At 25.3% G+C, this 18,860-nt stretch overlaps 1 protein-coding gene across 1 annotated transcript in view; it reads left to right on the top strand.

Moving 5' to 3' along the window:
- Window positions 1-16,445, top strand: part of LOC103574465 (hepatocyte nuclear factor 6) — a 50,371-nt gene extending 33,926 nt beyond the window's left edge. The window contains exons 3-5 of the mRNA XM_008553915.2: window positions 10,800-10,823; window positions 11,982-12,097; window positions 16,202-16,445. Coding sequence (XP_008552137.2) covers window positions 10,800-10,823; window positions 11,982-12,097; window positions 16,202-16,411 — 350 coding nt within the window. The 3' untranslated portion in view covers window positions 16,412-16,445. The remainder of the gene's footprint in view (window positions 1-10,799; window positions 10,824-11,981; window positions 12,098-16,201) is intronic.
- The last annotated feature ends 2,415 nt before the right edge of the window (window positions 16,446-18,860 follow it).

Raw genomic sequence — 18,860 nt, 5'->3', positions numbered from 1 at the left:
CACAGAGGGACAAAGGCACGCTGAGAAATAAAAACGCATTTTTTTTGCAGCTTAAGATAACTGAATAACGAAACTATCGAGCATTTATGTGTGACTATTTAATTGTTGGGACAAGGGAGTAAAAGAGAAAGAGAGAACAGTATGGTTGATAAAAGGGGTGAAGGGAGTGGTGGGCATAATTAAAATATTGGCTCACATTTGTGATAAATCAATCACAGCATTCTCAGTGAGCATTGACACGTAACTTTAATATACCGCCGAGGACCCACTACCCCACCCACCCACCACTCATGACTCATCATTGTCTATTCATCAAACCAATTAACTTGATTATAACATTTTAATTAATTTCATTTTTCAAATTTTCTCTTAAAAATACTTTTTCATTGGTTTTTTTTTTCTTTTTTTTTTCCAATTTATTAATTATTAATTACATAGATGCTCGATTGAATTTATAATTTATAATATATTGTGAATTTTATCATCCGAGATAATATATTTATTGTTTATATGGTAAATAGAAAATTATGCATCGTTGCCCAATGACGCTGATTAATAATAATATCACCATATATATGTTTATATTTAATATATTTATATATATCTATATATTATTGCAACAATAAATTTCCCCAAATAAAAATTTAAAATTAATTACAACTTGGTGATATGATGCATATATATATATATATATTAGGGGTGTGCGATTAGTCCGAATTTACGAATTATTCGTAAGTTTACGATTAATTCGTAGAGCGGGTAATTCAAAAATTTATTTTTGAATGATTCAAAATTTTAATATTTTTTCAATCATTCAAATTTATGTCAGAAATAAATAGAGCTGAGACACGGATCTATGAAATAATTACTCGTAGAAATTATTCTTGTTTTAAATGCTAGTGTCATAGTAATGCCGAACCATGTTAGCCATCTGTCGGAAATTTAAATAAACACATGGAAAAATTACTATGGCCGTAGTAAAATTTTCAACGATGACTACATAAAAAATTTCTGTAATCTTTGGAAATTTTACTATGACACAGTAATTTCTGCATGTGTTTATTCAAGTTTACAATAGGTGGCCAGCATGGTTCGGTACTACTATGACACCATAGCATTTAAAAAAAAAATAATTTCTCTGTGTACTTTTGGTAACTTTGAAAAACTAAGCTCTCTGTTAAATAAAATTGAAAGCTAATTTGAATTTTCTCGATTTAAATCGAGTAATTCGAACGGTTACGAATAATTAGAATTATGCGATTTGATTCGGTCATTATTTGCACACTCCTAATATATATATATATATATACATATATAATTTTGGTATCGTGATATTTAGTTTATTTTTCCAGCTCAATAAATATATTATTTAGTTTAGAATTTAGAGTGGACTCGTAGTTGGCTGAACCGGTAAGAGCATCATGATATAACAGGACTTATGGACAGAACATTAATATATAATTATTAATATAAATCCCTGAACTTAGTCCAAAAAAAAAAGTAATAAAAAATTTAAAGAAATGTTAATATTGTATTTGGGACAGAGTATTTCAGGCCAAAAGTTAAAAAGGACATCAGTGCAACCAGCAGAAGAAATATAAATATTAAAAATAAATAACTATGGTTGACTGAAGTTAAAAATTATGAATATTTTATAAAAAATAGTAATAATAATTGTTTTAAATTTGTATATCGTTTAAATAATCCCCCCTAGGCCGTCGGTTTGTTGAATCTTCCAATGTGTTTTGCATTGCAGACTGCCAGATGCGAAATGTTAACGTGAGATCAGTCAACTCTAAAAGAAGGAAAACACCCTCCTCTTCCTGCTTGTGAGTCTCTCAGTTTCGGTGTTCGTTAAATAATAATCCACATGTACTACCAATATTTTTATTACATTATTATTATTATTATTACTCTATTATTATTACTACTTATTTTATATATACATAAACAATGAATCATAATACATTTATTGCAAAATTACACATATATCTAAACATCATTTTTTTTTTTAGTATTTAAAAAAATTTTTAAAATTTTTGCATACTTAATATTTTGATATATGTGTATATTTATTGACATGTATATACATATATTGTATTGTTTTTGTTTATTAGTTTTGATATAATATTTAAACAAACAAACAAACATACAACATTTTTCTATTTATATTTATATTTATATATATATATATATATTGTATTGTATATTTTGATTCATTATAATGGTTTGATTAACTTACTGATGGATGGATCGATCTAACGACGTTACCACACAATTTTATTATATATATACATATTATATAATAAGTACATATTATGTTGATTCGTTATATATATTTGTGACTGGTAATATATATATATTTTTAAATAACAAATCCCGAGCGCAGCTTTCTTGCTGAATTATGCATATATTTATATATATTTTATATATTATATATTTATATATTTAGAGAGCGGTAGGGGGAAAATGAGACACTATTTTGGAAGAAAAAATATTTTTTTTTGTTGAAATGTTTATTTATGTGTAGGCTGGGGTATCTTGGGCACTTGGTAGTGCGATTTTTTTGCTGTTAGTTCTTTGAGATTCTTTTTCGTTTATTGGGGAACGGGAATAAATAAGCTGGGGTAAAATGAGCCAAAAAAAAAGTTTTGAATTAACAAAAAAATATAAAAATTTTTGTGTTAAAAATAAAAAAAAATTTTTTTTTGTGAAATTTTTATGAGATGTAACTTTTTAAAAATGAATATTTGATAATTGATTGATTAAATTATTAGTCGCCTTTAATTTTCAAAACTTTAGAGTAAAGAAAATTTTTTTGTGGTTTATTTGATCCCGAATTATTATTTCGGTTTTCCCCAATTTAGAAACAGATCTCGAACCAACAAAAAAAAATTGGAGTCAGAGTGACCGACTTGCCCCATTATACCCTAGATCTTTAAAACTCGAATTTTCAAATGAAAAAAATTTTTTTTTTCCAAAATTCCGTATTATGCCCCAGTGTCTTTACCCCCGAGTTCTCTATATATATATATATATATGTAATTCGTGGCTTTCCCCCCGCTCATCCATATATTTTTCATAAAACCTTAAATATTTCTCTTTGCTCTTTATTATTTACTTAAATATATAATTACTCAGTATATCAAATTATTTAAATTTCCAATCGCCGTCGATTCAGGTCTTGTAAAAATAACTTATCAATTAATCACATCTATTTATCATCAATTCAATAAAATTACAAATTAATTGGGTCAAATGTCATAAGACAAAAAATTACTCAATAATCAACAATAATTTAGTCAGTCAATTTTTAATTATAATTTATTTCGATATTGAAATATAGAGACCTGATAATCGACGAAACGCCGCAGATTCGATTAATTCAACAGATTTGTTGATTCGATAATTATTAATTCGAGTGCATCGAGTGTCAGCTTATTTTCTATTTGTTATTATTATGATATTAAGTTGAAATAAATGATTGGGTTGATAATTAAGACATAATTAAAAATATCTAAGTATAGTACAGACGTACGCTGTATTATAATCGGATATATTAATTATGCTCTTGTTATATATTTATATTTTGAATTGTTTTATTACTTGTTGTTATAAATGTATCATGACTGCAGGCCTCGGTCTTGATTCATCTGCACTTGTAATTATCACAATTTTAAATTTAAAAAAAAAATTTAACTCCAATCCAATCATTGTAGAAAAATTTAAATTTCGATATATGAATTTTAATTAAAATTATAATCGAATCGGCGACGTTTTAATTCCTACTGCACGTTCATTGTAAAAATTCCTTGTATATGGCTCGTATACTAGTATAATTTACTCGCATATACGTAATTAAAGTTATTTGCTGCTGCTTTACTTACATACAGCCTTTAGATTCATATATGCGTTTAAGTAAAAATAATATATAAATATATAAATAAATAAATAAATCGAGATTATTAAATTTTGATTGAGTATTTTGATAATTTTTAATTATCAATACGGAGGCATTTTATTGAGAAGTTTTATTACTTTTTTTTTTTTTAATTTTATTGCCGATGATAAATTTTTGTAAATCTTTGATATTTTATTAAATTTTAATGTTTTGTGTAAACGATCATAAGGCCATACACTGAAAAAAAAAATTTTATTTTCTTTAGCTGAAAAATTTTTTTATCAAAAATTTTCGACTTATTTTTTTTTTAGCACTAATTCGAATCAATTTTTTTTTTTTTAAATTTTGTATCAAAATTTTTTTGGAGATTTCAAAAAAATTACGAATTTTTCTTAATGTATAAAAACTTGGATATATTAAATATATATAATTTTAAATAATAAAAAAATTTGACTAGCTTAAAAGAATAATTTTTTTTTTTTTGTAAATAAAATTTTTTTTCTCAGTGTAAATTTTTAACGAATAATTAAAATAATTATTATAGTAATGATTAAGCTCCGGACCGTTTTAATACTAAGGGACACTCTAAATTCAAAACAATTGGAAACTCGGATAACGGAAACTGTCCATAGTTATCGGGCTATTTTATTATTAAGAACGTTCTATTGTTATTATTATCATTATTGTTCATTAAAAATATAGAAATATATAAACATGAAATTAATTATACAACAATAAATTTATTTTACTCTCAATACTCGAAAAAAATTTCAATTAAACGATTAATTTTTTTATCGAAAGTTATATGATACGGAAGTTAGCCGACGTCTAATAATTTTTGGATTTTTTTCAAAACGATAAATTATAAAAAAAAAATATTTTAAAAAATTGCACATATAGTTTTTGAAATTTTCTACATGTGCATATTTTTAGTTTTTTTTTTTTAATTGCCTGTTAACTTCAGGATCATATAATTATTTATGCTGTTTATTAAAATCACTTCGAAGTCAATAAATAATTAGTTTAATTACAAAAAAAAAGCAATTAATTAATAAAAAAATTTCATATATTTCCATGGAAATAATTAACAAGTCTAATAATCAGAACGTTCTTATAAATAAAAAAAAATAATAAATAATTTAAAAAAAAAAACGAGCCGATCATCCGGGCAAGAGCTCGACTCCTCTGTCTGTCTTCTAAATTATCAATAAAATTAAAAAAAATTAATAAATGTCCGGGTCATCGTCCTGGCTCGCATATGGTGCGATTAACCCTGGAGAAACCATATAAAACTTCCCCCTTGTAATCGACACTCACTTCAAGGATTTCATATCCGGTAAATTTTACAGAGCATCCGGACTAGTAACAGTATCACCAGGTTCCAGGATTAATCGTCCCCGTTTAAATTTATAAAAATATTTTATATATTTAAATTGGCCAATAGACCAACGATTAACGTCATGTGTTTCGACAGACAGAGTACTGACAAAGAGTTTTTTTAAAAAAAATTAGGAACAAAAAAAATGTCGATGTATTTCATGCGAACTCTTGCGTCCTCAGTCGGCACCTCTTTTTCGCGCCTCCTGAGGGAGGCAGCCAACCGAAAATTCGTCCGGGTCGTTCGCTTTGTGAACATTCGCGTTAACATCCAACGTGAGGAAAGAGAGAAAGAGCGGATAGGAGACTAGAGAAAGAGATATAATAAATATATATATATCTATATATGTATATATACATAACACCTTGTATACCTTTGGCTCTACCTTTTATCAAGAGCAACTTGATTTTATATATCGTCATTGATGTATTCTCTTTCTCACTTTCTCTCTCTCTTACTCTCATTATTTTCTCTCTCTTTCTTTCTCTGTCTCTTTTTATTCACTCTCTTAAACTATATCTATATGACTATCTCTCTCACTCGTTCTTTCTCAGTCTATATCACTAGTACTTCTATCTTTTTCTTGCCTCTCGTGGAAACTCGCCACGTCGACCCACATTCGATTCGCCATCGGCTCTCGAAAATCAATAACGAACTAAGAATAAATTCCGTGTCGTCGTACGAACCACCTCCTTCATGCTTATATACACCCCAAGAAAAATCATTTCTCATAATTTTTTTATTTTTGAAAAATAAATTTTGAAAATAAAAAAAAAAAAAACAATATTTTTTTTTTTTAAACCAATCACATTAATTTGTTATTATTAATATATAAGTGTGTGTAAAACTCGAGTTTTCAGATCGATCTCATCCTCGTTTGTCGATCGCCATCCAAAAAATTTCAGTGAGAAAAATAATTTTTCCAATCTACTTTACTTTTTTTTTCTTTTTTTTTTTTTAAGTAGATTTAATAGACTAATTATAATAATAATGAAGTAAAAAATAAGGAAAATTATGGTTAAGTAAATTTGAAATACATCGACGAGTTAATAATCATCGGCTGTGCTGTTGTCTGGATGAGACGTTGGAAAAATCAATTATAATATATAAACAAATATATAAATGAACAAGAAAACTGGGAATCGGTTGAGAGATTAAAAGCAAAAAGAGGGGGGGATGACATGCATATACGGCCGGAGAGACTATTTTTTTTTCTCAATAAAACGCCACCGGGCTAAAAACAAGTAGACGCATGGCCGTAAATCAACTGGCCCATCTAAATTAAACATTTTTTGAATATCCTGTAACGATAAATCTTTCCGATCTACGATATATTTTATAAACAATACGGGTTTTTAAAATATTTATACACAAAAAAAGTCACTTGAATCAAGAAGAATTACTTGACCCAATAATTTTGGTATGAAGAAAAATTTTTTGAAAATTGATTTAAGTAAAAATTTATTTGATTGAAATTCAAATTCTTGTTCCAACTGTATTACCGACTTAAAACAAGAGTGGTAAGAACTCAGTTCAAGAAAGTCAGTCTCTTGGTTTTCAAATACCCCCATTTTACTGTTCCAACCATGGACAATAGAGAGCTCGATACCGTTTTCGAAGTATTTATAGTTCAAATTTCACTCTCCAAACATGAATAAGTGAATATTCACTTATTCGGAGCCAATCGAACCACTTTTTGGAATTAGTGGTTCGATTTGCACTTTGAATTAGTGAATATTAACTTATTTTCACTAATTCAAGTTTAGAGAGATATTCTAGTATCTCGGATGTATATCAGCCGAGTGGATCGTAGACAAGAGTTGTAAATCAAAAAACGCGAGTTCGATCCCGTCTTAAGTCAGTGTTTTTTAAAAACTAAATTTGAACATAAGTATTGAGTAACTTTGAGTCATTGTTTTAATTGAAGCTAGATAGTACGTATTAGTATGATAGTGCTGCCTTGAATCAAGAGAATGAAATACTTGGGACAATAATATAGTGCTATTAGTTAGAAAATTATATAATTTCGTCCAAATCATCCCCGCTCGTCATAAATGTCAGAAAGATGATACAATACCGAGCGGGTTATAACTTTTGATTAGAGAATAAATTTTCTTAAACTGAGATTTAAATTCTTAAATAGTTCTCCAAGAAGTTCATCGTTTTTTATGAAAGCAAACATGTTTTCGAATTGAAAAACCAGAATAACTTGGAACAAAAAGTCAATTTTGAAGCAAAAAACATTCTTGATTCAAGTTAAATTTTTTTTGCGATCTAAATATTTGAACTTATCATTATTATAGTGCAAGCAAAAATATCGTTACAGGATAGAAATATTTTTTTTTTTTTTTACTAAAAGTAAATATATGTAATAGATATTTATTTTTAGAACAAAAAATTTCAAATAAAATGCTGATTGAACGTGAGCATCTTGGTACGATAAATAAAATATTAACCCTCAACTGTCACATTTCCATTGTGAATTATGATGATAACAAGGGTTCTATAAAACTCAAGAATTTTCGATCAGCTGTAAAAACATGAATTAATATTTTTACATCAACCGGAAAATTTCCTGTTATAAATAAAAAAGTGTTGGTTTTTTAAAAATATCTCCGTAAATATTGAATTATCAAAAAAATTGTACAATACCTTTTTTGTAGCGCTTTAAATTCTCTACAAAAAAGTTATCTTGACATTTTAAAAAAAAAGCGATAGCTGTTGAGATATTTTGAGTTTAAAATTGTCTGGGCCTTTGGGACTCCATGTGACCGTTAAGGGTTAAATTTTGGTAATAATAATTATTAAAAAAAAAAAAACATAAAACACCTTGGCAGACAAACCTCGCATATTTAAAACCCTTGATATGATATATAATAATATTAATAGTTAATACTTAAATAATAATATTAATAAGCGATTAAATATGGCAGTAATGCAGGTAGAACTGTCCCATTAGACGAAACCCTTTACCTTTTAGACGATACCTATGTAATGACAAGCATGTAAACAATAATATAAACAATCATTAAATCTCACTACATATATACTTCACTATATATATGATTACTCATTTAAAACTCAAGTAATATTTTACTAACACTTTTAAACTCGATACAATACAAGTAATTAAACAGATTTAAATATTTATATAGTGAGAGAATTGAAATAATTAATATGTATTAAATATCAACATTTAACATTTATGTTGATAGACTAAAGTGGTTAAAATTAAAATCATATTTCGATAATATTATTATGGAGTAATTTAGTTATTAAATTTTTAATTGAGATAGTTATTTATTATTTAAATTATATGAGGATCAAATTGAAGGATTTTAAATGTCAGTGAAGGCAGTCGGATAAATATTTTAAATTTTTAGTTAAATCTAGAAAGTAGGTTAGGGTGAGTTCAACTATTAATGTACAAATATCGTTTTATATAAATTGTAATTGTACTTGTAATTAACGATAGCATTGATACTTATATTTGTTTAAGTTTTTTCGGTTTTTTAAAAAAAATTACAGGTCATTTTTAAATAAATAAAAAAACGATAATGGACGCGGAGTAAAATGGCCGTCAAAAATTCGGTGATTTATGTTTTCTATATATTTGGTAGATATAATGGTTTAGCTTTTTTTGTTTTGTCAAAATTTGGTATTCATACACAGAAAAAATGTATTTCTTGATGAAAAAAATTTTTACTCGCCCCAAGAAAATTTTTACTTGCTCCAATAAATTTTCTGCATTATGAATTGAAATGATACTGAAGTTATCTGATGTCTGATAAATTTGGATTTATTTTTGGAACGAAAAATGATTAAAAAAAAAATATTTGAAAAAATTGCACGTATAGTTTTTTAAATTTTCTATATGTGCATTTTTTTTTCTGGCAAACGATTTGTTGAAAAAAAAATTTAAAAATTTTTAATTGTCTGATAACTTCAGGAAATTTTCATAGGACGAAGAAAATTTCTTCACGAAACTTTTTCGTCCGCAAGAAATTTTCGTTTTCATTTTATAATTCAAAATTTTTATCGAGCCAAGAAATATTTTTTTCTTCTGCATACGAAATGTCGCAAAAGTCAAAGTTGAAAATCAAAATTTTGTATTATTTGATTTTGTTATAAATTCCATTAGATAAATGCAGATTTTTTAAAATTAAAGTAATCTAAAAAAATGTATTACAAATAAAAAAAAACTATCATGCATATAGAGATTTATTTTTAAATGTTTGAAGTTTTTTTTTATTCTTATATTTTTTAACCATTACTATTCTTTTTCCATCAGAATAACATCTGACTTTGTAATCATACGGTTTACAAGTAAAGTAAAACAAAGTTAAAAAAAAATATATACGAAGCCATATATAGTTATGGTGAGCACGTGACGCCGTAGAAACCCGTGACAACAAACCGCGCTATTGTTTTTGAGTTATTCTAAACAAAGTACCATACAATATAGAATTTGTGATACCACAAGCTCGATATCTTTTTCTACTCGCCTTCTTTAACTTACTTTTAAAATTTTATTTTAATAAAATCCAATTTTAAATTCTCATATATAAAAAAAAAACGTTACTCGTTTTTTATTTTAAATTTATAGTTAAAGACATTTAATAAATCGATCGCGTCAGTTGCGATTATCTCTTTGTAACATCTCATAAATTTTATATTTTTTATTTTAAAAAAGTAATTTTTTTTTTTTTTTTTTTTTTTTTTTTCAAATATAAAAACGGATAAATGGCGTACGGATTTTTTTTCTTTTACTATCAAGCGATTTTATTGAAATGAATCTATGTTACGAATAAATGAAAAAAAAGTATAATAAAAAGCTTTATAGTCACTAATCGTCGTACAATGTGAATCAGTGTGACACTCAATTTACGTATAGAGAATATTGTACACAATATAGACGGCCAGATAAAAATTGAACTTGATATCGAAAAAAAAAAAAAAAATAAATAAATAAATCGAAATTTTACTTTTAATTGGAGAAAAAAAAATTTTAGAATAAGTAATACATAGAAAAAAAGGATTTCTTAGAGCAGGAAAAATTTATCTCATCTCAAGAAATGTTTTTTTTTTTTTTTAATTTATGATGCAAAAAATTTTCTTGGGGAGAGTGAAAATTTTTTACGTGAAGAAAACTTTTCCTTTCTGTGCATGAAAAAAAATATACATATTTCATACACAACAAAAACAAATAAACATTAAACATTAACATTTAAATAAAAACCCAACAGAAACATAAAAAAAACTATTTCAGCTAGCAGCCCCTTACATTATTAGTGAAATGTTAATGACTGTAGTTTCAAGTTGGGAATTAATTTATGCAACCTAATTATTTATAATTAATGTAAATGTTTATGTTCTAAATGTGTATCTGTATTTATTAATGCAAATAATGCCCGATGTCAATATATTTAATTATTACTAATTTATTTATTTATTTTCATTATTCAAATAAATTATCGTCAGAAATAATAAAATTAATTTAGCTTTTCTTTTTGTTTTCAGCTGCACAGATTCCACAACGAGGAAGTGAGTATACTTTCAATTAGAATATATCTATATATATATATATATATATATATATATATATATTTGTATGTTTTATATGTAATTTGCGATAATTTATTTTTTCATCATTTTTTTGACTCCGAAAATATAATTGCTGTAAATTTTTTTTTTCTTCGGGCATTTGAAATTTTTTTTATCTATTAGGGTGGGGGAGGGGAGGGGGGGGGTCCAATAAATTCTTGTTTAATAAATCGGTCGTAAATTTTGTAACGTTTCGTTTTATTTTTATTACTAACGGAAGTGGAAATATTGGCTGACAAAATGAAATTTGATTGATAAATTGCTTATTTGGCAGTAATATCGTTTATTATCTGAAAATTTGATGCTATCAATTTAATTGAGAGGATATCGGAAATTATAAATAATATAATTATACTAGTAATTAATAGATCTGTGACGTAATTATTGTGGTGATAATAAGTAATTACGTAAGACGGATTTAATTGGAGTAGACGAAATTCCCTTTAGTTTGAGTACCCACATCAATATATTTGAATATATAAATTTATAATAATTATCATATTAATTAATCAACAATTACGTTAATTAATAATAAATTTTTAGTAATATATCGATGTTGGTACTCATTGAACGCAGAATTTTTTCAGCAATTCAAATCTCATATTTATATATATACATATATAAATATATGAATAAGATGTTGGAATTTAATTGTAAGAAAAAAAAAATTTATGAAAAAAAATGGGTTTTTTTGGCAACCAAAAATATCGGGAAGAAGATGGGGCACAATCGAGTAGTCCAGGAAATTTTGAAAAACTCAAAATTTTATTTAGTTTTCAAAAAAAAAAAAAAATTAACTCTTTTACTGAATCCTTTTTGCTAAAAATTAAATATATTTCTCTGACGTTTGGTAAAAAAATTCTATAGTCTTAGGACATCCCGAAATTCGAGAAAAAAAAAATTTACGAACGTCATTTGAATAAAAAAATAAAAATGTGCTCTATCTTAGCGAACTTTGTAAATTAGATAAAAAATTATCAATTGAATAAATTAAGTGTAATTTTGTAAAGATCACAACTTGGATATTTTTATTTTCTTTTATAAATATTTATTTATCATATAAATTGTTACTGTAATATATAAATTTATTAATTACAGCATGCAAGAGGAAAGACGAGATGTCGAGTCAGGCCGAACATCAGCAGCCCGCACCCAAGAAACCGCGGTTGGTTTTCACAGACCTTCAGCGCCGTACTCTACAGGCTATTTTTAAGGTAAATAATATATGTATATATAAACATACATATATATATATATATATATATATATATATATATATTTTTCTTTATTAATTATTATTATTTATAATTACAACTATCACATGACTGTTATAATTAAATTTATTCAAGTTTAATTAACCGATAGGAAAGACAGAATAATAAAAAAAAGTTTATTGATTTAAAAAGTTTTTTTATCTTGCGCAAGTCTCGAAATTCCATTCACCTGTTGCACACTCCTAAACAATGCTCAAGTGGATTATTCGTGCATGCAAGCAATCAACTTATTTTTTAATTCATTTTATTTAGTGTATATTTAACTGACGATTTTATAAATTTGAATAATTATTTAATAATATCATCGGTCTTTACATTAAGCTCATTCATATAAATTGATAAATAATTTTATCATTATTTAGTGTTTACTTTATTATCTTGTTAATAAAGTATTTAAATTTATTTTTTCAATTAATTTTATTCATTTATTTTTTAAATAAGGTAAGAGATCCAATACCCGATGGGGAACTAGTACCCGAGCACTCATTTATTTGTATATATATATATATATATATATATATATATATATATATATATATATATATTTACTGAATTCTACCAAGTATAGATATACAAATACATAGAGTGATCGAATATTAGTTCCCTGATCATGTACTAGGTCTTTTACCTTGAATGTCCAAATAAAATCGCGAATAATCAAGAATGAAAGTGAATGAAGTTCATTTCATGATTTTTATATATATACTATTAAAAATTTTTTGTGTTAAAATGGTCCAAGGACTTTACACGGTGTCCTAGGTGTGAAATATTAAGCGGTGTATTTTTAACACGGTGTGAGTGTTATCTTTTACACCATTCAGTGTGATTACCACGAAACTCATTCACTAAAAAATTTTAATTCCGCAGTGTGGTGTCAGTGATTTGGTGTTAAAATTTTCACCACTGCGGGTGTTAGTTTAGTCGTGTGTCTTATCTATCAAAGTAATTTTCACACCATTGGTGGTGTGATCTTTATAATTTAAACGGCCAAATTTTAACACCGTGCGTTGGGTCTTTCACACCGACAGCGTTGAAAAATTTCACACCAAATTACATCACACCGCGAACTCAAAATTTTCTGATGATTTAATGAATTTTTTGATTTTTTGGTGATACTGATAAGAGACTATTGTGTATTTTACGATCTATATATATATATATATATATATATATATATATATATATATATATATATATATATATAATTTATTTTTTGATTCGTAAAATCTGACTGAATCTTTAGTAATATATTTCTTCTTTATAAAAACCGCATTTTTTTTTTTGGACTATTCCAAAGATTTCTATCAAGACAGTCGCGTATTTCCAAAAGTAACACCGACATTTGATGTTATAATAATTGAACAAATTATTCAAATTGAATATTTGAATGCTTCGTTTTTAACTATTCATTATTTTCTAAGACATTATATTCTGTTTTATAACAAATTTATGGAGAACAAGTATTCAAAACTGTAATGAAACATTTATCTTTAATATAACTCAGTTATTAGATGGAATCAATAATAACAGAGAAGTAAATTAATCCATGATAACGATAATAATCGATAAAAGAGGTCAGAAAAGTTAATTTATAAATTATAAACATATATAACATGAATCTGTTATTAGACAAGTTCCATAAAAGTTCATTATTAATTGATTCACTTGGTCAACATTATGCATTAACAATTATTGGATTATTTGAAGTAGATTTTGTTAAATAAATAATTTAGTTGAATAAATTCTACAGTTAAAGTTATTTAGATATTTTTAAAATATGTAACTATAAATTTATTATGAATATAAATTTAAAATTAATCATTTTTGTCTAGTGGAATTCAAAAAATTATTAATGTACGAGACAGTTTTTACGAAGTAACTTTTTGGCAGTTGACAGTTTTATTTGAAATTTGAACGAATTTTAGAAAAAATTACCGCGAGCGGGAATTGAACCGTCGACTCTAACCTCTACATTATCAAGGCATAACTGTAAATGTATTTTTGAAATCACGTATTTATTAATTAGGTTACTATTTACCATCATTTGAAAGATTTAGAAAATTTGAGACTCAAAATTTCTACATCTAAGTCTTAGAATTTAGAGTTTAAAATATCTCAATAACTATCAAGTTTTCAAAAAAAGTATAAGATAACTTTTTTGTAGAAAATTTAAAGCGCTACAAAAAAGGTATCTTATAATTTTTCGAATAACACAATATTTGGAAAGATATTTTAAAAACTCCAAGTTGAAGTTTTTTTGAACCTTTAGAAATGTAAAGTAAAGGAAAAGATAAATTTGGAACTTTATGTGCAATGGGCGAATTTTTAGTCAAATGAGAACTTTTTCGAACTCACAGTTTTGAAGATATATATCGACTACTTAAACTGTTTCCGAACAAGGGAAAAATGTAGTCAATATCTTCAAAATTATGTTTCAAAAACGTTCTCATTTAAATAAAAATTCGTCTACTGCACATAAAGTTTCAAATCTACTTCTTTCACTTTTTAAATTCTAAAGATTCAAAAAAACTTCAGCTTGAAGTTCTAATCTGTCTCAAATTTCGAAATTCTACATGTCGAACTTTTTGGTGACTTGATCATTCAAAAATTATTTGAAATGCATTAATTAATTCTTTTTATTATTCTGTCAATTCCTATACTTTTTTTAAATTTTATACTCAACATTAAATTTTGCGTTAACGCCTCAAAAAATTAAAAATCACATAAACTAATTATTATCCGTCACAAAAATCTAAACATCATTACCAATTGAAACTACAGTTTAATTTATGCCACTATAATTTATAAACCCAAGCATTATCCCACACTAACGTGTAATAAAAACAAAATGATAAATTAAAAATACATGACAATTGAAAACCCAACTAACATTTATAAATTTCAAGACTATAGTTATTATAAATAATATCATTTAAATCAATATAAACTCTAACTATGAATGCCACCGTTTAAATTTTACCCTCAAGTACTAACTAACAGTAACGTTAAATAAAAATACTTATTCTTATATCATCTTACTGTCCTTCTACTAAATAAAAAAAAAAAAAAAAAAAAAAAAAATCTGTTGCATTCATATAATTTTTTTTTATTTATATCTAAAATACCGATGGTAAAAAAAAGTAATAAATAAAAATAAAAAAAAAAATATTTATAAAAAATAATAGAACAAAGCTTTCGATAGGTGAATTGAGTACGTCGAGCACAAGTCCAAGTATCGATCGGTCGTTGAATAATTTCGCGAGTAGCTTTTACCTACACCCAACATTTCAGCTGGCAATTGTATGTCTGCATTGTTCCAATGAAATGTCCTCCCTTCAACAATGACGACACTATCCATTTTATTTATAAATATAATCATAATAATTATAATTATAATAACAATTACTATTATTATTATTAATATTCCCCGTAAAAAAACAACAAAAAATAAATAAATTTCTCAAGGAAATTTTTTTTTTGTAAATGTTTATCTAGTCTTTTAGAAAAATACAGGATAAGTTGGTCACTACAAATAGTACGAACCTTTCGAAATTTAAACAAATTTATTTTCGCGTTTATTATGAAAGTTTTTTTTTTTAATACAAATCAGGAAAAGCTGACGGATTAAATGGAAGGAAAAAAAAAAAAATTTTTTTGTCAAAATTCTAAAATAGTTGCGCTCGTAATGACTAACTTGCCCCATATTTTTCCAGACTTTATATAAAAAAAATAATGATTCTGAAGTCCGCAGACAATTAGTAATTTTCGGATTTTTTTTTTTCAACAAATAAATGACAAAAAAAAAAAACTAAAAATATGCACGTGTAGAAAATTTAAAAAACTATCGGTGCAATTTTTCAAAATTTTTTTTTTTGTAATTTATTGCTTTGAAAAGTAATCCAAAAATTATTAGACGTCGGTTGACTTCAGAATGATAAAGAATTCGAATTTTTTTTCTTAAAAAAATTTCTGCCCCACTTTATTTTCTCATATAAAATCAATATAAGTTATGGAATAATAATACATAAATAAAATAATTTACAGGAAACAAAAAGGCCATCAAAAGAAATGCAAGTGACAATCGCGCGGCAGTTGGGTCTCGAACCCACGACCGTCGGTAATTTCTTTATGAACGCAAGACGCCGATCCATGGACAAATGGAAAGACGAAGATCCAAAAAATCCAAGTGTTGACGAAGATCAATTATCACCGAGCCTCGGTTTAACTTCACGTCAAGCGAATGACGTTTTGTGACATACGTCCGACCACGAGGAATATCATGACGAGTCGCCAGAAGAGGATTTACCCTTCTCGTAAATGAATTTCGTTGAATTATTTTAATTAATTAATTAAATAAATAAATAAAAAAAAATATTTTTAAACATCTGTCCGTAATAAGTATATACAATATTTTTTATTTTTAATATAACTTACAGTACCGTCAGTACGTCACTGCTGGTTTTATAACAAAAAGATAATATATATATATGTAACACGCGATTACGATCGATATCCGTACCTTGTAAGACACTTTATGTGCTTTCGTTTCTTTTTCTTTTTTTTTTTTATTTATTATTATTATCACAACATACCGAGACTTTTAGTGTTTGTTTATTATTTATTCATAAGGTCTTTACGTGATTATTTCTTTTGTTCTTTCATTTTACTTATATATATAAGACTTACTTTACAAGTCTGACATAATCGTCACTGCTACTACTTACTATTATTATTATTATGATTATTTTATTTTTAGTATTTTTTGGTGCCATTAATTGCCATCATAAGTTTAAAGTTAATAATTTAATTATTAATATAGTTTTGTTTTTTACCATTTTTTTCTAGTCGATAAGTCATGGTCTAGTCAATTTTTCTTTTTTTTTTTTTTTTTTTTTACTAATAAAAATTGTTGCAATTTTCCAATTCCTTGAGTATTTTTTTAAATTTTAATACACATGGAAGTGTTCGAGGCACGATGCGACAAGTAAACAAGAACTTGTTTTTTTTTTTTAATTAGTTTAGATTTTAAAAAAATATTTTTGAAACTTAATGGGGCCCAAAAATTTTATGATACTGGTCATGAGTATGAATGTAATTGACAATTGTCAATTTAAAAAAATTTTAAATATGTGAATTGAATGTAAATCGAACAAAGTAAAAAAAATGCACATATATAGAATTTAAAAATCAGTATGTGCATTTTTTTATATTTATATTTTTAGTTGTTTAACTCGTTTATTTGTAATTTAAAATTTTTCTCATCTGCTATATTTATCTCATAAGTTATCTGACGTCTAATAATTTTTGGTTGTTTTTTAACGATAAATTAAAAAAAAAAAATATTTGAAAAAATTGCATCTGAAGTTTTTTAAATTTTCTACATGTGCATATTTTTAGTTTTTTTTTTTGTCATTTATTTGTTAAAAAAAAATTCAAAAATTATTAATTAAGAATAATTAAAAAATCAAATTTTAATTGACGTCATATTTTTACTACACATATATATAAAAAAAACTAATTTTTAAATATCTCATTTTACCCCAAATACTGATACTATTAAATATTGATTACAATTAAAAAATCGTTAATTAAATTTTTTCTAATAAAAAAACATTTAATAAATCAAATTTCTGACGGTCCCATCTTGCCCCCACTTCTTTATATTCATGCATGTGAAAAAAAAATCTATTGTATGAATTGGAAAATTGTTGTTGTTTAATTGCAATAAATTATTTTTTTTATTAAAATTATAAATTATAAAAGTAACTCGAAAAAATATGAATGTTGAGGTAAAATTTAAGAAATAAAATGTCCAAATATATATTTTATTTTGTTATACTGTTTACGGAGTAGAATAAAAATAATTCAACGAAATATTAAATAACAACTGACTCGTCTATTTCTCGTTGGTCAGAGGAATTAGTGAAATAAAAAAAAAATATATATACATATATAAATTTTTTAAAATTATAATACGTGTAATTCTATTGATATAGTTTATCAATATCAGCATATGAATAAATATATATATATATATATATATATATATATATATATATATATATATATATATATATATATAATGAACACGTGAATAAAAAAAATTATAACACGAGTGCGTCGGTGATTAATAACTCGAGCCACCTAATCAGCAATTGTACTGTAACAATACTGTGTTATTGTCTTGTTGTACATAGTAAAAATAAAAATAAAAATAATATTAAAAAGGAGGTAAAAAAAAATACAAAGCAAAACTTTTCTTATTAAAAAATGAATGAAAAAAAATGTAAATGACTGATGTCATTATTGTTAAAATTCAAAAGAAAAAATAATTATTGCTGATCGATGTGATGTCTCGATATGTGTGTGGGTGTGAGTGAAAATTAAAATAAAAAAGTAAATGCAAAAATAATTATTTTTACATCAATAATTACTGGAATTATTTTTATGCATTAAAATAATCGTATTATTTAAAAAAAAAAAAAAACAAAAATAATAATTATTTCTGTTTTGTTAATCAGTGCATTGAATTTTTTTTTATCACGAATTATTTTTTAGTAATATTTTTAATTATTATTGACATGATTTTTAAAAAAATACTGGCGTCCTAAAAAAATTTTAGTCCAAAATTTTGAATGAAAATAAATTTTTACTCGACATGATTTTATTAATAATTGATATGTAATTTTTTTTTTTTTGACAA

This window comes from Microplitis demolitor, chromosome 5 (assembly GCF_026212275.2).
Source record: "Microplitis demolitor isolate Queensland-Clemson2020A chromosome 5, iyMicDemo2.1a, whole genome shotgun sequence".
Lineage (NCBI taxonomy): Eukaryota > Metazoa > Arthropoda > Insecta > Hymenoptera > Braconidae > Microplitis > Microplitis demolitor.
This window is presented reverse-complemented; position numbering and strand designations above follow the sequence as displayed.